The 27,972-nt window shown below is 40.8% G+C and overlaps 1 protein-coding gene across 2 annotated transcripts; it reads left to right on the top strand.

Annotated features, from left to right (window-relative positions):
• Positions 1-9: 9 nt before the first annotated feature.
• Positions 10-27,960, top strand: LOC115011283 (glutamate receptor-interacting protein 2-like). Of its 2 annotated transcripts, none has more exons than XM_029436369.1 (24): positions 10-64; positions 3,054-3,134; positions 3,842-3,977; positions 5,676-5,821; positions 6,415-6,498; positions 6,585-6,660; positions 7,289-7,434; positions 9,320-9,467; positions 9,554-9,723; positions 14,285-14,413; positions 14,658-14,819; positions 16,178-16,364; positions 18,685-18,830; positions 18,927-19,007; positions 19,326-19,389; positions 19,923-20,068; positions 20,890-21,034; positions 21,332-21,471; positions 21,889-22,068; positions 22,156-22,315; positions 23,469-23,583; positions 23,925-24,149; positions 26,327-26,473; positions 27,356-27,960. In XM_029436369.1, the coding sequence occupies exons 1-24, from the start codon at positions 25-27 to the stop codon at positions 27,554-27,556; spliced, it is 3,255 nt and encodes a 1,084-aa protein (XP_029292229.1). In that variant the 5' UTR covers positions 10-24; the 3' UTR covers positions 27,557-27,960. The 2 variants fall into 2 exon arrangements, with proteins under 2 accessions (XP_029292229.1, XP_029292228.1); XM_029436368.1 differs by having other exon boundaries at positions 3,839-3,977.
• Positions 27,961-27,972: the final 12 nt, after the last annotated feature.

Genomic DNA, 27,972 nt, shown 5'->3' with positions numbered 1-27,972 from the left:
GGCTGCGCTGACTAAACTACAGCCATGCTGTGTGGTCTGAGGAGAGACACCAAGAACAGCATTGGTAAGAGCACCACACTTTGATCTTTGCAACACGGAGTCAAGGGTGTCAGCTTGTGTGTTGTAATTTGTATCACCTGGATCACCTGTAAAGAGCGGCTTATGTCTTAAATGTGTAGTTCATCAGAGGGACAGTAACTGCAACTGAAAAGTGTTACCTCCAATGTCCCTCCTAATCTGTAATACATATAGCCTGAACGCAAATACAGTTGAATCTAGAATCAATGCAATGTTTTATGGTTGTGACTGGTTAAGAGATTTAAATGTCAGTGGACTTTACCACCAGCTCTGCATGCCAGCCTGCTGCCATGTGTAATTGGGGCAGATATAGAAATGTAAACTGGGTCTGGCAGGGCCCCGTTTATAAATAAAGTTTAACATCTTAAAATAGCATTATGATTTCATTGTCATTGTGAGTGCCACCCCCATATTTAACCTACATTCTGATTGGTTACAAGAGGGATGGCATACAGTGCCCTGAATTAAACCAGGAGTTAATTAACTCGCCACATATTTATGCAGTAGCACAGAATTATATTTTAGTCAGTGCGGCGCTCTGAGGTCCTTCTGGCAAACCTCATCCTTGAGCCATTAAGTAACCTCCTATTGAAAGACAACAGAGCAGATATTGTTTTTTTTTTTTTTACAATAGTTGTTTGTTGGGGCTGTTTATTAATCAGCTCCATCCTGATTTTAATTCTGGCCGTTAGGGTAGATAATGGTTATTTTAAGCTGGAGGAGGGTGGCTGGAGGATGGCTTGATGGTAAAGTAACACTAAGTCACGTGCAGAGCGCTGGGTCTGCGCTACCCAGAGCTAATGTTGCCTTTTGACTGCAATGACAGCTGCTGGACTGTCAGGGCCCTCAGGAGCCCGCGTGGTTACGAAGCTTTTGCCCAGCCTAATGTGTTTGTGATGTGTCATTCACTTTGTTTGTGCCTCACAGCTACTGGACAGGATATGTGTGCAAGGATGTGTGTAAATTACTGTGAAATACCATGTTATGCATATGTATACATTGTCATTATATATGCCGAGTCCAGTAAAGTTATTTCTGTAGTTAAGGTCTGACTCATGCAGCTGTGTGCACAAGGCTGGCTTTTCTTCTTCACTCTAGAGATCCAGGGCTTGCCCAAAGGTTTTAGGTCAGAGAAGGTTAGACAAAGGATCCATGCCTCTCTGTCTGAAGGCCTCATCTTCTGTCAGGGCAGATGTGGAAACTTGATTAACTTGGACAGAGAGAACCCAGTTTATTTGATACCCTCAGAGCACTTGCTTCCCTCAGCTCAGTCTATACAAATCAGCGGTGATGGAAGACTAAACTGTGGGAATGGATGATGTCATCTTTCATGTTAAATTGATATAGTGTCAGGCCTAGGATGATACCTCTTAAATGATGGCCAGGTCTAATTGCTGACCTCTAGAGCACATGGATTTATATCCAGCTTTTGTTGATTTTGCTTGGTTTAGAGCAGGGTTCTTTTAATACATCCATGAGCAGGGGACACTGTGGGGCCCCCCTCAGACAAAATTTAGACTAATTCCCAAATACTACGTTTTAGGGGATGTAAACAGGAAGTGCCATGGAGTTAGCTGTGGGCTACAACTTGAGCCCCATTTGTTTTAATCCTATATTTGTGTTTACATTTTAGCAAGTTGTCACCATTACAAATATGCCGAATTAGATATTAGCAGTTCCTGTTTGCAATGTACCTATGGATGTACATATGGACTTGATGGCTTGACGACGTGATGATTCTCAGGCAAGTTCTGGAGTTACAAGAATCGTCTTTTACAATGATTTCTTAAGCAAATTTATGGACGCTTGTTAAGTTGTACATCAGATTAAATTACATAATCGAAAAGTGTACATCACATTGTATCTAGAAATGTGTGTATCATGTCTGTGTGTTCAGAGCGACACGTGGTAAACTAGTATTTAAAATGGTACCAAAATGAACTTACCTTCATAAACACCAGCATGCACCTGTTCCTTTCACTTCACACTGTAATGTTATCTGTCGCTAAAAAATTCAAACCTGGTTTATAAATACAGTTTCTGAATATGGGTTGTAAGAAAAACAAATGTCTCTGCGCAGTATCAAAGCAGTCACTGGAGACTTTAGCTTGTGATGACCTAAGTTTGACGCCAGTAGCGCGAGGCACTGACACAGCCCCTCCACTCTTAAAAAGAGGCCTTGACACAACTCCTTTTTAAATTGGTAATATGATGTTCAATCATTGTGCCGGACAGTTGAAAAGGTAATCCGCACAGTGGACAGGATTAGAGAAACGCCAAGTCCGTTTCCTCATCACTGTGACTGCTGACATGCTTGTATGGCTGCATTCAGGTTCAAATGGCCGTGCAGTGGCTCTGCTAATCTGAGGCCAGACCTGTGCTCTGTCAGCAAAGGGTCCCACTGTGGGTTAAAAAAAAGAAGAAGAAATATAAAAAAATCAGTTTCCCTGCGGAGTAGATTGAACATTTCCCGTCTTTCTGTAGCAGCTGCTGTAAATGACATGAAAATTATGACTTTCTCTCTATGCCCGAACAGTCCATTAACCGCATGCTGTTCCTCCAGGAAAATGTCCATGCTTTAGTAGCTGCATACATCAAGCACGCCGCAAATGTATTCTTGTATTAAATTAATGGTTTTCAAGGGTCTCTGCTGCAGACAGAGAGGAGCTATTTAAAACCCTTGAACCATCTTATGATTGTGGAAACAAAGTGGGTCCTGAGTTCAGCCTCATCATTCTGTTTCAATTCCGTTTCATGCCTGATGTATGGACGTGGCTGTCGGCTAAGTGATGTCACCCTCAACCCCCAGAGCCCAGCACATTACCCAGGGTGCAGTTCAAATCATTAACATGTGTGCAGCAGCTGTCATGATGTTCAGTGGATTGTTGTGTTCACTTAGCCTTCTGCTGAGTTTCCCTACATGTCACCGCAGTGCTTCATAACAGTACCTCCATGCCTCCCTACTGTCTCCTCAGATGAAGGACCATACTCAAAGGGGAGCAAGGAGTCCGGGGCAACTGACCAATCACATTCGCCCTGCAGGCGCAGCTTCTCAGGTACAATACAGTCAAACCTGACATCTTGTTTTCTGTCTGTTATCTGATTCATGCTCAAAAAGAGTCATGCCGTCTTTGAATGCGATTTTTGTCTGCGTGCGTGTAGAGCCATGTGTCTGCTGTGTTTTGTTTGATGTTGCACTGTTTTGAATGCTTAGATAAGGTGAAAAAACCCGCTTGTGTGGCATTCCTGTCATTTGCACTAAACCACACTCGGTAGACTTCACGTAGAACAATTTAACAGCACAGCAGAACGTGGACCAGAAGACAGAATGAGTCCTCTGATGACACTATGTAGCCACGTATCCATCAGTCAAGGAACTCATTTTCATTCACTTAAGAATACAATTGGATTTCACTTTATGACCTGATGAGTCTGCTTTAATTTTCAATGAGTGCCTCTTCTATAATAATGCATTTAATTTATTTCAATTACCAGTTTTGTGTGTGTTAATACAACTGAGTCCATCCTCTTCTCCCTTTTGAACCCGTCATAAAGATTCACTCAGATTGAAAGATTTGAAGGAACAAGGAAAGGACAGGAAAGTGAGAAAATAAAGTATGTGGTCATGTGTCAGAGGGCATTTCTGTGAGAGATTCAGGAGAGAAAGATAAAAGTCTTTCATTGCCTCTCAGACAGGGTGATTCTGTCAAGCAGACACTAATGCTGACTGTGGATCTGTTCCTGTGTCTGTATCTGTCAGCAGAGGAGTACAGAGGAGTGACCACGGTGGACCTGATGAAAAGGGAAGGCAGCAGCCTTGGCCTCACCATCTCCGGAGGCTCTGATAAGGATGGCAAGCCCAGAGTGTCAAACCTACGGCCAGGTGGGCTAGCTGCCAGGTGAGATCACTGCTCTGTGATGCGGTTAAAACCTGGCAACCACACCAAGCACCCCACATGTTATTGTGTTCCCACAAACGTGCATGTGTTGCAAAGTTACACCAGCTCGTCTGCAAGACAGTAGTCGTTGTGTTCGATCAACTTGATTCTGTCCCAGAGTAATACCCAGAAGTCCCCAAGAAACCATATTTCAATTATTATTATATAATTTGTAGATGTTATTTTTTTTAGGTGTCAGTTCATACTTAATTCCCTGCATGGTGTTAATTATTTAATATAAATATTTTGTGAGATAATTGCTTTGTTCAAAGATTGCTTAATTAAGATGCGATTAAACTCATTTTCTGAGACATCAAGGCTATTAAACTAATTTTCTCCAACATCAACCACACGAAAGGAAAATGTAGTGGAAGACTCACATGTCATGGTGATTAAGCAGTGTGTGAGTGACTGAAGTGACACACACACACACACACACACACACACACACACACACACACACACACACACACACACACAGTTTTGTAAGAATGACACAGCCCCTCTGAAAATGGCTTGGCCAAATATGCCATCGCTTGTCAAGTCCAAGGAGGTTTAAAGACAGACACTGTGCTAATTCTTCCAAGCAGCTTGTCTTCTCACAGCTGTGTTCATGCTTGTGTGGAAGTGCTAGCTAATTTACTGGGTGGAGAGAGCGACACGCAGACAGACAGACAGACAGACAGACAGGAGAGAGACTGGCAGTGATGAGAGCGGACTGGCCGTCAGTCGGTCTGGTCAAGACATCTCTCTCTATCTGTCTGCTGTCACTGTTGATTGGCAGTAGCCCTAAGGGGAGAGGGGCGAGCAGGGTAGACCATCTATTTTATTAATTAGCCCTCCAATGAGCAGTGTGTTGACTCAGAATGTCATATATGAGACGGCACGTACAATCATCTGTGTCAGTGTTTGAAGAGGAAATGCTTTCAGCCATCCGCTCAACACAGCTGGCTCTGTATGTTGGTCTACATAATGCAAAGAGATTTATAATCATATTATCATTACTCTTTACAAATTAATACAGCCAGCCGCTTGTTCGACTTCTGCCTCCTTTACACATTTGTAACAGCCAGAATATTATTTCAGATCAGACATTTGCATCTCGTCTTGATCATAAACGGATCAGCTTGTTTGGGGAATCCTGAGGCCAAAATGTGCGGTTGGGTCTTTGTGTATGTTTGTTTCCACAATCATAATATGTATATTACAGAAAGTTTAGGGACAAATGAAAGTGAAAGTTGTGAGCCGTAAAATAATTAACTGTAAGCGGCCAAATAGATCTTTAGGGTCATCAATAATTCTCTGTGGGTTATGAGCCACATATCTCACGTTACATGTGTTTGCAGTTTAAGGTGTTAAAAGTAGGCCCCTCAATAAATAGGGGGATTTTTTTAATCTGATGTAAGGGTCTAATGACAGAGGGTACGGTGTACAGATTGTAAAGCCCCCTGAGGTAATTTCTTTATTTGTGATATTGGGCTATAAAAATATTTTTTTTATTTTATTGGGTTTGATTTGAAGATTTGGTTACTTGGAATTTCAAAAAACAAGTGACATGTAGTGAATCTGGAGCTTTTTAGGTCCCCTGGGAAACGTTCCTGCTTTGCCCAGTTAGTAATCCAGCCTTGATCTTGATTGTCTGTCCATAACTTTCCACAGGAGTGACCAGCTGAATGTGGGAGACTACATCAAGTCAGTGAATGGCATCAACCTGTCAAAGCTGCGCCACGATGAGATCATCAGCCTGCTGAAGAACATCGGGGAGCGAGTTGTGCTGGAGGTGGAGTACGAGCTGCCTCCATTCGGTAGGGGAAGCTTTGCAAGATGAATATTCTGCCTGAAAGGCTAATAAATGCTTTAAATAATGCATTTAAAGAATATGCTGTCCCAACAAATGCTTTGTATTTTCAAATGCACAAAAAAGTACTTAATTGGTTAACAAATGAGCTTATTGGTTAAGGCTGCAGACCATAAAAGTATTAGCATTTACATATTTGTGAAGCAGAGGAATAACCCAGACGTCTTTAAAATTGTCAACCAAATTTAGCCCCGATTTAACCTCAACATCTAGACATCTTTCGACCTGCAAATCATCAGATCAATACTTATTGGCTTTCACTGGCCTCAGAAGCAGAGTTGGTCCCCAGACGCTGCATCGTGGCTGCTCACTGCCCTTAAATCATTAGAATGGGTCAAATATATAGAATTAATTTCCCCACTAAGATTAATGAAACATATGTCCACAATCCATATTTGTTCAATCTCATGATTCAGCACTTACAACACTCAGAACATTATCATCAAACTGTTTCTGCATTGCTAATACTACAATTTATGTGTAGCTTTGGGGGGTTGTGGTGATCATTTTCTGAATCTGTCCTTTCCTGCCGACTCTTAGTCCAGAACCCTTCGGGAGTCTCGACCAGAACCATAGAGGTGTGTTTACACAAGGAGGGAAACAGCTTTGGGTTTGTCATGAGAGGTAGGTGGACCTAATGTTTCTGTATAAACCCTAACGTTAAATTAGCTTATTGCACTGATTTATGGTGTGAGTGTGTGTTTTTTTAGGAGGCTTCCACGAGGACTGGCGCAGGTCTCGTCCTCTGGTGGTCACGTACGTCAGGCCCGGAGGTCCCGCTGACAGGTGAGGACATGGATAGATGAGTAAGTGTTTGTATGTATAGACGTGTAGCTATTTTTGTGACTTGTATGCATTTTATTTCTCTTGATCATGCATGAATGAGCCTATTCAAATGATTGTATGTGTGTGTGTTCATGCGTGTTTCCATATGTATTTAGATGTATGTACTAATGGATATGTGTTTTACTAATTGCCTTATCTTTCTCTGCAATAAAAAATATTTACCTATTACCCATATGGAATTAGATTATTAAAAAGGATGCTTTTTACATCCACAATCTGATTATCTGCACACGCATCAGTCTACACTCAGGCCGGTGCATGGAATTGTGGCGGTGACACACATAGAGTATCTTCAAAGCAGAAAGGGCACTGCTCATCCTGAGGCTGGTGCAACATTGCACTTTTCTCCATGAAAACCAAGAGCACCAAAACACTGGAGCAAACATAATTCACCATCAAAGACTTTACTGCCGTTTATCTTGTTTATCCTTCATCTCACCTGGGAGGGAACACTCATGTGGAACTGTTTAATGATTTACTGTGACTGGTGCTTAAACGCTTCTATGAACATCTTGTACTATTTGCCCGTCTTTTATTTATTTTTTTCTCTCCTTCTGTGTCTCCCCAGAGAGGGCACTTTGAAGGCCGGAGACCGAGTATTGAGCGTAGACGGGATGCCTTTAAACAGAGAGAAGCACGCTGACGCTTTGACCATGCTGATGCAGAGCGGCCAGGAAGCTCTGTTCCTGATTGAGTATGACGTCTCTGTCATGGGTGAGCACACACACAGGGAATGTGTGGAGGCATGGTAGGGCAGCGTTGCTCTGAGGGTAAATAATGTGGCTGTTTGGCTGCTTGGATGTGAGGGAGTGTCGGTGCTGGAGACGCCACCAGGGGAGTCACACTGGCCCAAGAGCAAACTTCAACAGGGAAAGGGTAGATGGATAATACTCAGTGTTTTATTATAGTGTGTGTCTCTCTCCACTCCTGAATCATGGCACATTCAATCTCTTTAACAAATAGTTTTATCAGAGCCATTGCTTTAAATGAGTTGTTGCTGGAATCTAGCACAGTAAACAATATACAGTATATTCATATTATTTCAAACACATTTGGCAATACAGGTTTGTTCGGTTGTTTCTTCCACTCATTTTGACTGATTTGATTCTAATGTGGTTAAAAGGAATGACCACCAACACAGATCAGTCTGACTGTGAGTGTACAGAGAGACTCAAATCTATTTTTAGTTCAAAAGCATCCTCACCATTGGGTCAAAAAGTAGTAAATTATGCCACTGAATACTCACTACAGATTATACCCTCCATTTGGTCACGGTGACTAACTCTCCATAAGATCACAAACTGCTCTGTGCAAAATAGGGCAGGTCACCAAGGACATTTGACACACATTATCTCTGTATGTGGCCGTTTATAATCCAGACTTCCTGCCTCTAGACTGAACCAGGTTCACAAACTATTTTAGAAGTGAAATCTGGAAAAATCAGAACATAGTTTTTCAGCTTTAGCTGGATACAGTTTTTCTCAATTTCTTAAATTGGTTCTTTGTAACACGGTTTCAATTCTCAAAACAATCAGCAATCAGAGCAATCATCACATCGATTAATACTGAACCACTCTTCATTTCTCCTGCGAAAGACCGTCACTGCACTGAAATAACATTTCCCTTTGTCATCGTTTAAGTCAAGACAGTTAAATGTACTGTGCCAAAGCACAGAGGACAATACAATGTATTTATTCATGTTATTTCTCATTGAGACTTACCTACAATAACGCAGTATCCCCCACAGCCAACTGAATAAACTCTTAAACAGTGTGGCATTTACATCTTTCTCTCAATGCTCACCCCTCTGGTATGCCTCATATACACAGTGAGGACAATTTATGGAACAATAAACATAAAACAATGTAAAACAAATACAATAAAAGCAAATGTCTCAATACTACAATTTTATGTAAATTAGGGACCATTTACAAATCAAACATTTCCTCTCACTGTTTAATATGTTGGCATGGAGCAACTATCCCCTCCATAGTCTCTGCAGTGACATGCTCAAAGGCAGCATGTAGGCTCTGTCCTCCCTTCTGTCTGTTCCTCTGATCACATGGAGCTTATCTGTGATCGGTTTAGGGTCCTCTCATCGTCAGTAAAGATTGTAAAAGACATATATACAGTGGTGGAAGAGGTACTTAGATACTTTACTTGAGTAGAAGTAGAATAGTCTGAAAATAATTGCATTCAAAATGTATCAAAGAACCAAATGTAAAAGTAGAATGGCTCCTTTCAAAGTGTTACATTATTATAGAATATTAAATTATTATCACTAACTAAGTTCTTCAATCTGGAGCCAATTTTAGATACTTTTATATACATCTGTAGATTAGTAGTATAGTACTGAATCATATCATATGAGTGGATATGAATTTTAAGTAAAACCTAGTAACTATAATCTTTAAAAAAGTGTAAACATTACAATATTTCCCTCCTGAGGTTTAGTAGTGTAGAAATATAAAGTAGCATAAAATGGAAATACTCAAGTAAAACACAAGCATTTCAAAATTGTACTTAAGTACAGTACAGAGCAAATGTACTTTGTTATATTATGTATACAATTCTTGTCTGTGTGTATTATCTGTTTCAGAGGCAGTGCAGCAAGCCTCGGGCCCTCTGCTGGTGGAGATAGTGAAAGGTCATTCCTCCAGCCTCGGGATCAGCCTCACCACAACAATATACAGGAGCAAACAAGTTATTATTATTGACAAGATAAAGGCAGCCAGCGTGGTGGAAAGGTGAAACCAACCTCTTACATTACACCGCTCCACAGACGCTTTCCAATAAACAAAAGCTTTCCTGACTCGATGTCTCACTCTCTCAGGTGTGGAGCGCTGCACGCAGGTGACATCCTTCTGTCTATAGATGGGACCAGTACAGAGCACTGCTCTCTGATGGAGGCCACGCAGCTGCTTGCCAGCACTTCTGATGTCGTAAAACTGGAGATTCTCCCGGCCAGTCAGGGCAGACTTCCTGTCCGGCCGCAGGACACAGGTATGTTCTGGAGGTGCCACAAAAAAATAAAACTCTGTGAGATACTTAAACAGAAAAAGACATCGGAGAGAAAGAGGAAATCACTTCAGACAAAGCAAGTGACAAGTGTGACAATAGATCATTTAGGGCTCAACTTACAAATATTTTACTTGTTGATGTTATTCATTAATTAATTAATTGTATAGCCATAAAATATCTGAAAATGGTTGTAAATGCCCATTAGAGGTTTCCTGAGCCCAAGCTGACGTCTTCAAATGTCCTGTTTTTTGTGCAACAGGCCATCAAAAACCCCAAAATATACCCGTTTACAATAATAAACATGATGGGAGTACAGAGTATATATATAAAATCAGTCACAGGGCACATTTTACTGCAGCCCAAGTAATTTGTCTTTCGATGCTTTTAAGTATAGTTTGCAGACACTTCTGTTCTTTTACTTAAGAAGGATTTTGAAGACATGACTTTTACTTAGAATGGAGTATTCTTACCATGTTATAGTGGTAATAAATATTAGTAGTTCTTACACCACTGTATGTTATATAAATATTGGAATATGTGTTTTGTGGTGCAGTGTATGAGCTGTGAAGTTTTTCAGTACGTAAAAAATGTGTCACAATTGTAAGGTAAACTATACAAAAACAGTTTGTACACGGATTCAGAGTGGGCAATGTTGATTAACTGACTAATTGTTACAGCACTAAATCCTGTGAGGTAGTTCTGTGTGTACATTGTGGCGAGATACAGTTTAAAGGCTTCCAGCGTGTTGTCCTCACCATATGTGACTGCTCTGCTCTCAGCTATTCTACCTACAGCTGTAAAGAGCCTGGCTGCCTCCCAGCTGCCTTCTCACATGAACTGGGAATCACCCACGCACACGTGCACACACACACACACTTTCTCTGTCAGAGATCATGTTCTGCAGACTTATTTATGGGTCAGCAGCTGCAGGGGCTCCTTAACATGTGAGCATGGGAAGAATCATACACCATGACAAAGGGAATAAGATGAGGTTTAGTCTTCTCTGGCAGTCACTGAATCCTTTCTTCCACAATTAGTTTTTTTTGTTCTTTGTCCGGTTTTTGTCTGGTTTAGTCTGCAGCGCTTCACTTTTGTTTGCCAAACTTCCATCCGTCTTTTATCCTTATTTACTGGTTTATTTTTGATCATAAGTATCGGACATTTATACAGTGTTAAATCCTCTGAAGAAGGCACACAATTTAATACTTTTCAAGACTGCTCAGTGAAATACTTCCATTGTGTAACTCACTCGAAGCACAGGCAGACACAAGTGGCTTTCTTTTAACGGGTTTATTTGGAGCTTTCTCTCCTCCAAATCCACCTTGAAAACTAAACATAACAAACAAACTAACAATGTAGCATAAACTCTTACCAACGTAAATAACAATAGAAACAACTAGTGACCATTTGCTGCATGTCATTCCCCTTCTCTCTATACAATCTTAAACTGTACTATCATTTAAGGCAGGGGTGGGGAACCTCCGGCCACCATTTGATCAGGCCCTCGAGGTAATTCGTAAAACGCACGCAAATAAAATTCACTAGCAAAAAAAACTAGACGGCAATATTTTAATATTATATTATATAATTATATATTATATATATATATATTAATATTTTAAACGGCCGACTAACTGTGTTTCCTGGCCAAGGTCAGGGTCCTTGAACACAACACGAGGGGAACGGGTCATCACGTGGTGACGTCATGTCAAAAAACTTCAATTTTAAACAAGACTGTGATTAACATCAGTGAACGCAGCATGGCGAGTGTAAAACAGAGAAAGCTGGACGCGGAATGTCGCACTTTCCTGGAGAAATAGTCTCGAGCGTCATTACTGCACGAGACATGCCGAAGTGCACGAGCTGAAAGGATGAGTGTTCGGATAAAGTTAACGCTCTTCGGCGGAGTTTGGCCCAACAAGCAGCTCTCTGCAGAGCGGAACATACAAACATGGACAGATAGAGAGGTAGACCACCACACCAAGAACTGACTACTGCTGTGCAATCATTTACAATACTCCCTTTTTATAATTTGTGCAATTATCACTGCCATGTGCAATATTCACTTTATTTTCTATCAACCACTTGGTGCTTATATTACTTTTTATTCTATTTAATTATTGTTTACTGCCTTTTTACTTCACATGTTCTTTTGCTGTGACAAGATACATTTCCCCGTTGTGGGACTGATAAAGGATTGTTTTCTGATAAAATAGAAAGATACATGGATAAAATAAGTTGCTTTTTTGCACAGCATAAAAGAAATGTGAAATGAATGAGCTGTGTCTTAAAAACATTTTTGCAGAGGTTATGAGTTAAATAATTAGTACGGCCCTAGAAGGATGTTGTAAAAAAAATGGCCCTCGATAGGAAAAAGGTTCTCCCACCCCTGGCATAGGTCTTCAACAGGGGGTCCACGGAGGTACTGCAAGGGGGGGGTCGTGAAATAGTTTGTAGATATAAAAAAAAGAAATTATAATTGGTTTTTTTGTATACAATTATTTTTTGCACATTCACAACCCCCGTCGCACAGAACTCCGACAGCACCCCCCCTCCTCATTTGAATACCGCTGCAGTAGGGGGTCCCTGCACCACGCTACACCAGTTTGGAGGTCCTTAGCCTGAAAAACGCTGAAGACCCCTGATTTAAGGCATAAAAAGCCCAAACATTTTTCCCAGCACCCTCTTCTCAATAACACATGCACACAATCGATCTTTATTTTGAAATAGAACATGATATTCAGTCCTAGATGTGTGCGTCAAATAATCTTTATGGCAAAGATACTTTAAATCCACTGCAGCCTTGCACTTCGCCAGTAGAAGTCACTGTACCTGAAGCTTCGAGTAATGAACCCATTTTCGAAACAATTGGCTGAAGTGGTTCAGTGCTTCACAAAAGCTTAATTGCCCATCACTACAAACAACTATACCTCGTTGGCTGCATGCTATAACATGAGGAAGTCTTGTGGTGTCGTTGGAACCGCACTGAAGTCTTTTGTGACCGGGCCAAACGTTCCTCCGGAGCTCTTAAGTGTCCGTTTGGTCGCAGGTGTTGTGAGTCTTAATTACACGGGAGCAACCATGTAAATCATGAGGTTATCTTGTAAACTGTAACAAAGTATAATTATAGAAAACAATCTAATGGCTACAGTTACACATTGGCTTCTGTTGACCACTGAACTGTCTCAATTCAAAGTGCAGCACATGTATCACTTCTCTATGAAATGTCAGGCATGCATCTTGTCTTCTGAAATTTCTATTCAATGATGATTCACTCCTTGAATAAGGCGCCATGACGTTATGATAAAACGATATTTTCACAGCTTCCCCCCCCCCCCCCTCCAGGATAAGACATGATTATAAGATGCAATTTGTCTAATCTTCTCTGGGGATTTAATAAGGCTGATATGGCCACTGAGAGATTAGGAGTTAATGTTTCTTTCCATCAGCTCCGATCGAAAACACCATTTTTTTTGGAGAGCTTCCCCTAGGTGGGCTTAACATAAGCTGTCAGAGCCAAAGCTTCACAGGTTTGATTGAGTCCGATAGATCCGGTTCTCCGAATAGGGCTGCAGGTTCTCCTGCTTTCATTCTGATTATATACTGTTGGATTTAACCAGGTTCCCTGAATATGGCGCTACTGCAGTCATCCATGTTTTAAGCAAATCCTCCATCCATGTGAGCAAGTTGTTGGAGATTAGACCCCTGCAAATGAAGCAGCAAGGATTACTGTCACATGTAATGCTCTGTGACAATTTTAGCTGCATGAATCTAAGGAAAGTTAATTATTGGGGTGATGTGTCATACAAGAGGTTAGTTGTTTCCCTTTAAATGCTTTTCGTGGACAGTTTGACTGAATGCACTGTTATACAAGCTTTGACACAAGGGATAAAATGCCTTTCAGAATTAACAATCTGTGCTTTTCATTTCGTTAAAAGCGCGAAAAGTCAACAGACATGCTAAAAAGAAAAACCCCACATGAATATGAATGGCACTGGATTAAATTGAAACGCTGTCTGTCAATCAGGTGCAGAAGCAGACACCCTGCATCATCAGCAATCAAGCTTTCAGCTGTGCACAATCAAGGTCAAGACACATGCCTCCCAACAGTATCACTTCCTGCTGAACACAACAACATGATGGCCAGCGGTCAACTTACTCATGCTCTTTTTACACCTTCAGGCTCTTTTGAAGATGAAATTATAAAAACGATCTCTAGGTTGCACTTAGCTTTTTGGAAGCTTTCCAGTAAAAGTAAGATTTTCTTTTCCATCACTTCCCATTCAGTCAATTCAGCTCTGTGTGACTAACTGATTCTCAGATGCTCATCAAAATACATTAAACCGCAGGATTTAATCTAGTGTACCATGACGAAAACATTAAATACCAATTACTCTGCTCCGAATTACCCTCCAGGCTCTGTGCGGTGTGGTACAAATTTAGACATGAAAGCTTGATTTCATGGTTAGAATTTAGAAAAGTGTACAACGTAGGAGCGGATCTGGTTTACTTAATAGATGTGTTTGCTTCCGTATTGTTGCAGTAAAAGTGCAGAAGAGCAACCATCATCACTGGGACCAAAGCAGCAACTACTGCCATCCCCCACATGCCAGCCACGGCAAGACATGGAGCAGCCCAAGCCACCCACACAACCAGCAGGACCACTGCAAATGTAAGTTATCACTTGTGACAGCACTGCTGCTGGCAAGACACCATAGCAGGAGACTTTTCTTCAGCATGTTTGTTAAATCTTTTCCAAGAGCTTTACTCCAACGCTGTAACCACAGTTCTTCCTTTAGTTGCACGTTCCCACGAGCGTATGCCGATGCTGTACACGTGTATAAAATGTCATAGTGATTTGGTTTAATCTGACTGTTCCAGCCTTTTGATACGTGTAGTGCTATGTCTCCTTTCAGCGCTGGTGAGCGGTGGCTTCTCTCCTTCCTCCACAGCCACCTCAGGCTTCAGCAGCCAGGGTAGCAGCACGCTGCCCTGCCACATCCCTCCAAACGCTCCCAACAGCCCCCGCAGCTCGACGGGCAAGAAGAGGAACAGGAAGAAGGACCACAAAAGCTCACGTAAGATAAACCGCCTGCCTCTGCCTTTTTCTTTTCTACCTTTTTTTATCACAACTTTGGTCAGGTCAACCAAATGAATTACGTTGTCCACCCCATTTTTATCAATGAGGGCAGGCTAATTAACAGAAACACCTCTCTATTTGTTGCAGGACTGTTGTATCAGACTGCATTACTTTTAGCTAGATATACCTAATCATAAACTGGCAACTGAGTGTCTGTCGATAAAACTTCTGCCTCCAGCTTAATACAATGAAGAGGAAAGGGATTTGTTTGATGTTCAGATCAAATCAAATTTATTTGTATAGCCCAATATCACAAATTATACATTTGTCTCAGTGTGCTTTACAGACTGTACAGGTTACGACACCCTCTGTTCCTTAGACCCTCGCATCGCACAAGGAAAAACACAGCACTGAACACGCCTCTCCAGACATATCTGTAATTCAAACTCCTTTTTATTACTTTTTGGCAGTTTGAAGGTTTCATTTGCAAAAAACGGATATCTACATTTTTATTTATTTTTTTGTTTTTGCACTGCAGGGAATATGAATCAAACTGGTGTCAGTTTATTCATTTTTAAGAATGGCTTTGATCTGCTTTTACAATAGATACATTAATAAACTAAAAAGAAAAGAGATAAACAATGTAGTAATTGTTAAATAAAGATGATCCACAGACTTGGTCATCACTGAGACTATTTGTTCAGTAGAAAGAACATTTGTGAATCATAATCACGTAACCTCTTAACTTTTCATCTAACGCCATCATCAGGTAAAAGATGTGTCCAATACTTGCAGAACTAATGACATTCCCATCAGCCTCTGCTGTACTTCGTGTTTAGTGTGAAATAGAAAATATTTCTAGGCTAACACCATATAACTTAAACGGTAACATGGTAAACATTATACCTGCTAAACATCAGCATCAATATGAGCATTTAGCTGAAAGCACCGTGTGCCTAAATACAGCTGTAGTGGAGTGGAGGCAGAAATCTCAGGACCCAGATCAATAAAACTAAAGGCTATCTGCAGTGTGAGATACCACATGTTGGTTTTTTGTCATTTAGGTGAACTCACTCTTTAAACATGTTTTGCAGCACAGTTAAAACACCTTTCCCTCGTGTCCCGCCCCCTCAGTGTGTGAACAGACTTGACTGATCTCTGACGTAAACTCTGACAGACTCATCCCCTCTCCATTCCCATGTCGTCTCTGTGGATGCATGTCTTTTCCACTTATACTCCTCAATTTCTTTTGTCTACCACATTCCCTCTCTTGCTCTATTTATCTGCCACTTCTGCACTAATATCTTTCTCTGATGTGTGTGTGTGTGTGTGTGTGTGTCCCGTCCTGTCCCTCAGTATCTCTGGCGTCCAGTTCTGTCGGGCCAGGGGGGCAGGTTTTTCATGTGGAAACGAGCGAGGTTGTCCTGAGGGGGGATCCACTCACAGGTTTTGGGATCCAGCTGCAGGGAGGTGTCTTTGCCACAGAAACCCTGTCCGCTCCCCCAGTCATCCGCTTTATTGAGCCCGACAGCCCAGCTGAGAGGTAACCCACTGAGACACCTCACGAGTAAACAAGTATCATAAAGGGAGTCACCTTGAATCTAGATGGCTCCAGTGCTAATCAGCCACAAAAAAAGACAAATGTTAACCTTGTGTCTCCAATGAGTATTTCAGCTGAAGGCAGGAACATTAAAAGTGGCATTTGTCTAATGCTGTGGTTCCCAACTGGGGGGTCCTGACCTACAGAAGTGGGCAGAACATGATTTTAAAAGCAGAAAAAACGCATACTATATGCTATTCAAAGACTTTCATCTTGTCTTTACTTAAACACTTAGCAGTGTGGCTCGATGGATGGCAAGTCGAACAGTCGGTCGGTCGGTCGGTCGGTCAACCACTTCAAACTGAAATATCTCAATAACTAATACATGGATTGTCATTTTGTACAGACATTCATGTTTCCCAGGGGATGCATCCCACTGACGTTTCCTCTAGTGCCACCATGAGGTTGAAATAAATGCCTCAACAACTATTGCACAGCTTGTTCCGTACCTCATTTACATTGTACTGTACACCATCAAGAGACGTTGTTTCTTTAAAAAGATTCAGACATGAGGAGTGACTGAAGTGGAGTTATTGAAAACTGACCAACACTATAAACTGACACTAAAGAAGATCAACTGATCTTATGTAATAACGGTGGATCTGAGACCTAGTGAAAGGAAATGAGAAGTAAATAGTTAATACATTTAAATACGAACGTACCTATCTGACATATTGATTTTCAAATATGTTTAACTCCAGAGTTTGAGATAATGGGGCAGTCCAGTAAGAGTTAAATATATAACATGTATATTGCTTTATATTATATATATTATATTGTCAACACTTGGCATTGAACTGGTTTATTTCCTTACTGGTCATTGCGTTCAACAGATGTTCTCAGTAATTTATAGTGAAAGTTACTCTAGTCCTTGAATGTGCTTCTGAAAGACTTTGAGGAGCAGTTGTCCCCAGTAGTAGATTTATCACATTATACATGAGGCATTGATTCAGCCAGTGTTTTTTTTTAATGGTGAATAGCCCTGTATATTAGTATGTAGTATTGTATTGATCAAGACTGCATGTTGCAGTAATTAACACGCAGCTCTGATCGGGCCAGTGTGTTGTATCTGTCCTTGTCTTGCAAGATTAATGATGGTGTGTGTGTGTGTGTGTCGGCAGTGCAGGGCCGTGTCCCCTGGGTCTTGTAACACGATTAGTCCTGCAGCAGTTGGACAGGAGTGACTTAAGTATAGCATCCGACTGTGATGTTGGAGTCTCAGCCTCCAAACAAGGTTAATGAGCAGCGGTGGTTATTGAATTAATATCAGTTGACAGTACTTTGGTGTTTGTCCTTGTAATTAGGGGTCTGATTAAATGTGTGATACATGTGGGATTTTCTTTCTGTATGAGCTCGTTTGCTGAGGTTTTACAAGTTCAAGTAAGGTCGGTGTATTTGTCAAGCCTCGAGGCCATGTCATTTTAAACATTCAGCGTATGTGACATGTGGAGGCATTGGCTGCCACTCGTCAGATTCCTTTCACTAAAAAGCAGAAAGCCTTGCTGATGCTAGTGCGGGCATGTTGTAACGTAATTAGTAGATTAATCGATTAGTTAATCAACAGAAATGTAAAAGTCTGTCATTTGTGAAACAAAGAAATGACACATTTGCTGCCTCCAGCCTCACAAATGTGGTAAATTGATGTGTTTTTTTGAGTTTCATATAATCTTTAATTAAATATCGTTACCTTTTTAAACTGTTGGTTGTACAAAACCAAAAAGCTGGGAAAGACTCATTTATGCAAAAAACAAACAAACAAACTCAAGTTAGTTAGACGCTCATTCCTCTGAGGAACTTTAAAGTTCTACCTGCTTGTATTTTTACTAACGCTTGTTAAAACTGTTTAAATTAGTATGTGAGTTTGTGTGACTAAACTTTCTTTATGCCGACAGCTGTTTTTTTATTTTATTTCTTCCACCACATTTATATTTATATATTTTAACTTTCATTAAGGAAAGATTTATTGCAGGACTTGTGTGTCCGACTGCATTAGGCTGAGCCAGAAAACCTCCTGACTGAATAGAGCTTTTTGGGGAAATTGGACATATAGCATTAATGAATGATTTGAATAACCGTCCGTTGAAGTTGAAATGGTATCCATTTTATTTATTAACACATTTTTTGTAATTATTCTGTTTGTATACATTTACACCCAAATAAATGTATTCTAAACTATTTTATTTTATTACCAGAACTCTAGTGTGGGGAAACCAGTCTTTCACATGAGCTTTATTTCCACTTAAAGCCTGTTTTCTGTGTGAAGGTGTGGGCTGCTGCAGGTTGGGGACCGGCTGTTGTCCATTAATGGGGTCCCGACTGAAGATGGCACTTTGGAGGAAGCCCATCAGCTGCTCAGAGACTCCGCTCTGGCCAATAAGGTCACAGTGGAGATTGAGTTTGATGTTGCAGGTATCATATTGTGACGATATATTCTGATATTGTGAGATCTCTGAGTACATTTGTGCCTTCCTACTTACATTTATCTTCACTTTATATCCCAATTAGAGTCGGTGGTTCCCAGCAGCGGCACCTTCCACGTTAAACTACCCAAGAGGAGAGGAGTGGAGCTGGGCATCACCATCAGTGGTGAGTTTGTTAGGAACGAGATGTACAGCAGGGGGCAGTGTTGCTCAATTGTACGCCACAGACCTGCATTCCTTTTGAATCAATGTTCTGTGATCCATAAAACTCGGACTTGCAAAACCACTAGGGCACATACCTCATTATCTCTGAATAATGCTGGCCTCTAGCTCTAGCTTTCATCATTACTCTTTGTTCCCTAAATAAACAAACGCCGAGGATGATTAGTAAAAGAAAAAGGAAGTTGAGTAATTTTAAATACTTTTATCATCAGATCATACACCCTAAAATAAAAACACTTTAATTTTCCTTCTGTTTTACCAGCAAGTAAGAAACCTGGCAAGCCCCTCATCATCTCTGACATCAGAAAAGGAAGCATAGCACACAGGTACGTCCTATCATCACACAGCGATGATAATATTACTGATTAATCTAATAGTAATAATAACATCCATCTTATCCGTTGAGCAGTACTGTGCAATACATTTTTTGGTGTCGAGCAAGCTGATGTCTATAAATGCTCGTTAATTTTTACTATAATTATGTTTCTGTGGATATAAATCTGATGGTTCATTGCTGAACATTAGATCTCTCACAGGACTATCCTTAAAAAAAATGTGTAAATACAAAAATGGTCTGTAGCTTTCAGGTCACTTCAGGGAGACATTATTTCTCAATAATGAATGAATCCAGTGTGTAATACAAACCTAATTGGATTCAGCTCTCATAACTGGATCAGTAGGGCGGAGCAGCTACATTTCAGAAGGGCTCAGTGTTGATCAGGTTGAGGGTGAGGTTATGATGACCCCCAAAGGAACCCACTGAGACACTAACGCTAATAGGATTCTCATACTGAGTCAGGAGGAGCAGCTTCCTGGTCCCAGTTGATAGCTGTGATCCTCTCGCTCTTGTGTCCGGTAGAACAGGCACTCTGGAGCCTGGAGACCGGCTGCTGGCCATCGACAGTGTGCGTCTGGAGAACTGCACCATGGAGGACGCCATGCACGTCCTGCAGCAGGCCGAGGACATGGTCAAACTCCGAATCCAGAAAGATGAGGACAATATTGGTACATTAATCCCTCTAAACATCAAATATACATCTTTTGTGAAGTAACCAAGAACATTTACTAATTTACAGTACAGCTTTGAGGTACTTCATGCAACTTAAACTCCACTACATTTCAGAGGCAATATTGTCATTTTTACTTTACATTTATCTGAAAGTGTACTAGTTACTCTTCAGATTAATATTCACATAAACTTTTATAAAATACTCTACACGGTCAAAGATTAAACCAGTTGTTCCTTTTTGGCAAAAGAGATGTATCCAGCCACTTCACTGCATCAAGCTGTTGGCAGTTCCACCAAAAATAGATTTCCCCTTTTAACTTCTCCATTTTTATTTTTTCACAAAAAAACAAAGATTATGAGAGGATAAAAAATACATTTATTTGTGAAGCTGAACCTTTTTTGAACTGTGAACTCGTTCTTCTTTCCGATCATCTCACGACCCCTCAGATTTTTCTTGTGAACCTTTGGAGGGGGCCTCACCCCTATGTTGGCAACCACTGGTCTAGAGCTGCACATAACGATTTGCTTTAGCTTCTTTTCTCTTTTTTCTCTCAAACAATGGATTAATTGTTCATACATTTTACTAAATGTCTATCACAGATTCCCAGAGCACAAGTTGACATATTCAAATGTCATGTTTTGTCACCCAATAGTCCAAACTTCAAATGTATTAAGTTTAATATCATAGAAATGAAGAAAACCAGCAAATTTGCACAACCTTTAATAAAAAATATATATATTGTATTCTATCTTTATAGGGTGTATACTGTCTGTATAATCTTGACTCTTATGTTTGGTGTCTACCCGTGTGCTGTAGATGAGTTGGAGATGTCGGGCTCTATAATCTACACAGTTGAGCTGAAGAGATATAACGGACCACTGGGCATCACGATCTCCGGCACAGAGGAGCCCTTTGACCCCATTGTAATTTCTGGCCTCACCAAGAAAGGCCTGGCAGAGAGGTGAGAGAAGGACGGGGGGGGAGAGGGGAGGAATGACAGGTCGGGGGTGAAGAAAGTCATTTGAGAAGATGGTGACACTTGCATTAGGTTGAGACTAGTGAAATCTGCTTCTCTTTTAGAAACGTTCTTTAAAATAAACAAGACAGTAAACAATGTCTGTCTCGTCTTTTTCTCTAACGAGTAGCCTCTTTGTTTCCGTCCCAGTCAGCGCGCTGGCAGTCTGACAGGTTTCCATGGCCCGTCTGTTGTCTAGTATACTCTGATATCTCTGTCTCCTCTGCTCTCCTAACCCTGCAGGACAGGGGCCATCCATATAGGGGACCGAGTCCTGGCCATCAACGGGGTCAGTCTGAAAGGAAAGCCACTGAGCGAGGCCATCCTTCTCCTGCAGATGGCTGGGGAGTCCGTCACCCTCAAAATCAAAAAACAAGCAGACCGTATGTTTGGTGTTCTTTTATTTCCTTTTGATCACTTGTAATGGTTTTCAAACATGATTTTACAAATGGAGTCAAAAGCAAAGCAAATTTAATAACAAAAAAATAATAAATATGCAAAAGAAAAATTGAGAAAAAGGGTAAAAAAAGAAGATAAATAAGCTAAAACTTTATTTATTTTAAATAAAACTTTTTAAATTTATTTAAAATAGTTTCCATAATTTTAGTCTGTAGATAATATAGCTTGTCCATTATCCTGTGGTAAACATAAAAAACAAAGTGTACAAGCCACAAAATATAAGGTTGTAAAATAAAGAAAATAAGTGCGTTGATTTTAGTTTCCTCTGAAGCTTAAAGGAAGTGATGTAGTGAAATGACAGGAATTGTTTAATGATGATTTGACTCGATGTTCATTGCTAGAATCTGATGGCCGGCTGGACAGAGAGACAGCTGGGTTTTTAAGTGACACAGAGGATGACCTGACAGACTCCCAGAAGACCAGTAAACACTCAGAGGTCTACTCCGCCACTCTGCCCAGTTTAGACTCTGCAATGAGCTCCTGGGATAGCTCAGGGTTTGACGCAGGCTACGGTAGCCAAGGTGAGGTCCACTGGATGCTTGCTGTATATAAATGACCCATTTCCTGTCTTGCATCTAATGAGGTCAGTGGATTTTTTTTTTTTTCAGGGACATATCTTCACAAAGCATCCGATATATTGCTCAATCCAAATGAGTGGCGACGCACAAAGCATAGGAGCCATACCAGCTCCAGCTCTGCAGGCCTCGTCCACCACTCAGCGCTGTATGATGGGAGATTCACTGAGGATGAGTGGGATAATATACCTGGGTAAGTGCTCAGGCCTGCAGTTCACTTCCTGTCAACATCTTGTTTCATGTCAGTGAAGCTTTAAGTGTTTTTGATTTCACAGAAAATTGCATATTTATTTTTAATTATATTCTGTGTCCAAGCAGTGGAAGTCAATTTATCCAAGAATTGGACATTTTAAGCACTACTTAAATATTGTTATTTGTACTCCACATATATTTGCTATATATCTAGTTACCATACAGATAAAGCTTTTACATAAAACATATTTAATATGTTTACAGATAATGTAACAACACATGGTAAAGATTAAACCAGTGGTCTGTGACCCCTGACAACAATAGCAGTGCCTCGTTGGTACTCTTCTTCATATTTCAGGTGTCAATAAGTTGTTAGCAATGAGAAATTTCACCTCTGACATTGTTTAATTTAAATAACAGTTCTGAAAGAGGTAGCGTTATCCAATATTTCACAATAAAAGCAAAGATTAGGGAACAGTCCAGACATGTCTTACATTGTTGTAATGGTACTTATACTTAAGTAAAGGATCCAAGGACTTTTCCACCCCTGTGTATAAATAAGAGCTTCTTTGATTTTTCGTTTCCCCTATTTGGGTTCATTGACAAAAGGATACTGCATTGTCTGAATTATTTTCTCTTCATTTTGTGTAAGCTTTCATGTGCTTTTCCAAAACTGTCCTTTTCTCTTCTTTCTCAGGTATTCTCTCTCTCATCTGCTTTACTAACTGCCCACGAGCTCTTTGGTGTTTCACATAGATGCATCTTTTTCTGTCACCCCTTGTCTACAACAAAATCGTTTCCACAAAAAACCGCCCAAGGATACATCAGCCTTATCTGTCTCTTCACACTTCTTTTTTTTTTCTGAACTTTTGTGTCACATGCTTTACATTTTTAGCTTTTTTTTTGTGGTGGGGGCAACGTTGTAAAATTGAACTCTTCTTAAAGGCTTTATCTAATCTAGCGGACTCTTCGTCATTTTGCCACATGTGAGAGAATTTACAGTAAAACCGTCAATGTGGTCCTGGGAGATTTTCAAAGGGATTCTCCAGCACGCAGCCCAAAAACTGCATTTCCCATGCTGCCTCTTGTAAGCGGCACACCGGCCTCGAGACCCGCAGGGCTGCTCTCATGTTCTGGTTCCTGCGTTGTCATAGATTCGTCAGCCCCCCTCGTTGCCATGGCACCCTGAACCAAGCAGACAGCTTCTGGTCCCAGGCTCTGCAGGACCTCGAGACCTGCGGCCAGTCAGAGATTCTCAGGGAGCTGGAGGTAGGCCTGCCTGTCATCACCCCCCCCTCCCCCTCCTGTTTCCTCTTCCACTCCATCTTCTTTGTCCTACTCATGTATTCATAGACCGGTGTCAACCTAAAAGACCATGCCAGATGAAGCATTATGATAATCGCCAGAGTGTGTAATCTGTTATTAAATCTGACAACACAGGCCGGGCTCCTGCTGCCACACTGACCCAGGAAGGCTTTGCCTCTAATCAGGCTCTGTGTATACTTCATGAGAGATTATGTTGTGCTGTCCGAATGAAGTCTTTTTTTTCTTTTCTTTTTAAAACATGATGCTCTAACAATCCCTTTTGATATTGTGCTTTTTTTATTTAGGCATCCATGACAGGTAGCGCTCTCAGTTTGTACCTAGAGGAAACCAAGACCAGCAACGACTCAATGTTTCGGTCTGAAATGAGTCCCATTAGGAGGGAAGGAATGCACGGCGAGTCTAAGAACAAAAGCAACCTGAACATGCTGACTGGAGCCAGAGATGTACCATCCCGGGGCAGAGGGGACCCCTCTGATATGTTGTCCACTACCACGCTAGCACTGCACAAGGTAGTTTTGTTAGGGAATTTCGCAATAATATAAATTGTTTGAAAACAAACAACAAAAATTAACTTTGTCACTACTGCTACTCATTGTATGCACCATAGAAAGGTTTGTTTACACTGTTAATGGCACTGTAGGCCGCTCGACACATTAGTGTAGGCCCAGAGTAATATGCGACACAATTTCATACATATGTAGTAGGGAGGTCCCTGCTCTTTCAGCTAAGGGGTCCATCCTTGGTCTGAAAAAACATTGTTAGTTAAATGTTTTTGTGCGTGAGGAGTACCAATAAAATACTTTATATCTACAAGTGGATATAAGGGAAGTAGTACAGGGAACAAGCATTTAGGAGGGACCTAGAACTAACTTATTACAGGGAACCAACAGGCATAATCTGTCTTTTTGCAATGTCATGAAAGGAGCCAAACATGTGGCAAAAAAAAGAAGCTTGCTTATCATCAGGATTGATCCCAAAACTGATTAACTGCTGCCCAGTATTTTATCAATTAAAAAACATACAAACACACTATTTTATAGATATAGCTGTAAAGGGTTGCACCTATTCCATGTTCTGATCCCCAGCAACAACAATGTATAAATATATGTAAACTATAATAAAACATAACTTTACCAAAGTGGGTTTATAATGTACCCAATGTTCCCCTCCCCTTTCATCTGGTAACAATATCACTGCATCCCAAAAATGATCAAGAAGGTACTTATCTAAACACTTTTCTCATTTGCTTGCACTAGCCCAATATGTATTTTATTTATACCTCATGAGAACTATATATTCTAAAGAAACATTCAGATGAAAATGTGATCATTGATTGATCAGCGAGCTGCATGAATGATGAACATAGTAAAAACAACAAGTGTCCTGAGGGAATCTGCCCATTATGACATTTATACCTGCATGCCTCCTCGCTGTGCCTGTTGTACAGTGTAACTGGACCCAGTGGATACCTGGCCAGTCAGGACTTGAGGTGTGTGTGTGTGTGTGTGTGTGTGTGTGTGTGTGTGTGTGTGCGCGCGCAACAAAAACACACAACACTCATACGTTACAAGCTGTGACCTCAGTGTGTGCTCACTGAGACGCCCTGTTTGCTGTCATCCGTGCATCTCAGCGTGTCGTGTTTAACGGAGTGACTGGGCTGTAACTGGGGAAGTAATAACAGAGAGCGTCACCGTCCTGCAGTGTGGAAATAAGAAATGTTTTGAGTCGACACATCTTACCTGATATCATGGAAAGTCACGTGAAGTCGTAGCTTTTTAAAGCTGTTTCTTGTTAAATCGGCTGACCTTGTTTATAGTGTAGCTCTAAATCCAAAGAGAACATGACACAGAGACATGAAGCTGTGAAAACGTTAAACGGAGAACAGACTGGAGGGGGGGGGGGGTATATGCAAGATGATATAAAATATTATTACTTTCGCCAAGGAGGTTATGTTAGGTTATGAGGATAGCCTCATTAGCTCGTAGCTTTATTGTGTTCACCACCTGTGTTTTCAGCCTGGCTGCAAAATAAAAGTAATAGTTCCACATTTTGGAAAATGTGTTTTATTCACTTTCTTTCCAAAAGTTAGATGAGAAGATAAATACCACTCTCCTGTATGTCTGTTGAATATGAAACTGCAGCGTAGCTTAGCATCCACTCTTAAGGTCCCAGGTTAGCTGTCTTCTTATTGCCAGTCTAGTTCTAAGCTAAGATGACTGCCTCCTGGCTGTAGCTTCAAATAGGCCGAGATGAGAGTGGTATTCATGTTCCCGTCATTTTACTCTGCCTCTGAAAGTTACAATGTCTTCTGAGAGTCTGTAGGGAGCTTTGTCTAGTCTCCCCTTCATCTTGGAGCCTTTAAGTTTTTAATATAAAGCCTGTTTAGAAACTTGAGTTGTGCAGTTTGGAAGTCGCAGGCATTTAGGAGGCAGCGAGATCTAATGAAAGACACTATTGTGTGACATTAGCACGAGGATCCAATGATTTAGGACTTTTACTCCTGCTATGCACTAAAAGTCAGGATATCTAGCCATCTGCTATATTGATGTTTGACCATTTTTCAAATCTTTGCCCCAAATACTAAATTGCTGTAGTTTTTACATAAAAGCCTAGAAAAATGATATTTATGAATATGCGCTGTGCTGTACAACCTCTGTGTAACTCGAAGGTCCGTTTGTGTTCGCAGGTGACTATGAGGAAAGACCTCGAGAGCCATGACTTTGGTTTCAGTGTATCGGACGGGCTCCTGGAGAAAGGGGTTTATGTCAACATGATCCGCCCCGATGGCCCTGCTGACCAGGCAGGGTTAAAACCTTTTGACCGCATTCTTCAGGTACTGATCTTCTCGTCTTTCCTCAACTATACTGTTAGCTATTAGTTTGTACTTTTTGTACTTCTTAACTTTGTATTATTCTGCCAAGACACAGTGTGTCTGCTCCACAGACAGGCTCAAGAACTCTTTTGTCCCCCTGGCCATAAAACTGTACAACTCCTCTAGTGATGGCCGGGGGATTCAAACATTTCATACAATCCAAACTTTCAAACCATAAAACAAAACCAGTGGTCAATGTTGCAAGTGTTGTAAAATTACTTTTGTAATTATTTATAACAGTTTGTATTTTTACATTTGTATTTATAATGTACAGCCTTTATCGCTTCTTTTTTTATTAGATTTTTAATGGAGGGAGGGGGGGGGGGGTAGATGTGTAATGTTAAATAATTATATAATGTATAATGTCTTTAAGCTACTGGATGCATAAATTTCCCTTGGGATGAATAAAGTATCTATCTACATAACTGCAAGACATGGGATAATAACCAGAGCCATCACACATGAAATGAACCCCGTACTTGTTTTTATTATTAATAATATTATTTTTAATAAATTAACTTAAATAATTATTTGTTTTCTGTACATATACTAAAATTTGGAATACAATTTTAGAAATATGTCCTCCATTTAACAAATAAATAATTTATAAAAAGGTTACATCTTCTAAATCAAAACTGTAATCACCAAGCAACCCTTTATCTTTAAGATTCAGTTTAGTCACTTTTGAGAAAAACAGGCTTGTCGGACAGCCCTTTCTTTATGGATGTTTTGTTGTTTTGCTTAAAATGAAATGAAACTCATCAATAAAGCAATACCACATTTTCCAAAATGTAATTCTATGCCTTCTTAAAGAAATATATTTATTTTGTTCTAATCTTCTAGGTGAACCGTGCCAGGACCAGAGACTTGGACTGCTGTCTAACTGTACCTCTAATTATAGAGGCAGGAGCCGCCCTGGACTTGGTCATTAGCAGGAATCCACTGGCAGCAGCAGACCCCGGGCTGCCAGACGACTGTGACGACTCCTCAAACTCACTGTTCTGCTTTCCCGAGCAGCCCAGGACCAACAGCATCGCCCTGTGACCTCAAAGATAGACGCTAGCTTTTTGAAACACTGGGACCACACACACACACACACACACACACACACACACACACGGTGTGCACTGTAACATTTGTCACATGGTACCTCCTGAGACAGACGCAGAAACGGTCACTCTCACTGCCTGAAAGCATCCCTCTCACAAAGTTACAAGTGCATGTGTTCTCTACTGCCGGTTTTAGTCACTGTGTTCACATGATTCAGTTCAGAGGAGGCGCTGGCTTCAGGGCTGCCCTCCACCCCAGCTCTTTCCTCTCCAGAGGCAAAGCCACATGCAGGGTTATATAACGGGAGGAGTCATAGCTTCTGACTGAGCCAGGATGTTAACATACCGCCTCTGGAGAGAGTCGAATGCTGTACACACACACACACACACACACACACACACACACACACA

This window comes from Cottoperca gobio, chromosome 7 (assembly GCF_900634415.1).
Source record: "Cottoperca gobio chromosome 7, fCotGob3.1, whole genome shotgun sequence".
Taxonomy (NCBI): domain Eukaryota; kingdom Metazoa; phylum Chordata; class Actinopteri; order Perciformes; family Bovichtidae; genus Cottoperca; species Cottoperca gobio.
The sequence above is the reverse complement of the archived record's forward strand: the minus strand, read 5'-3'. Positions and strand labels throughout refer to the sequence as shown.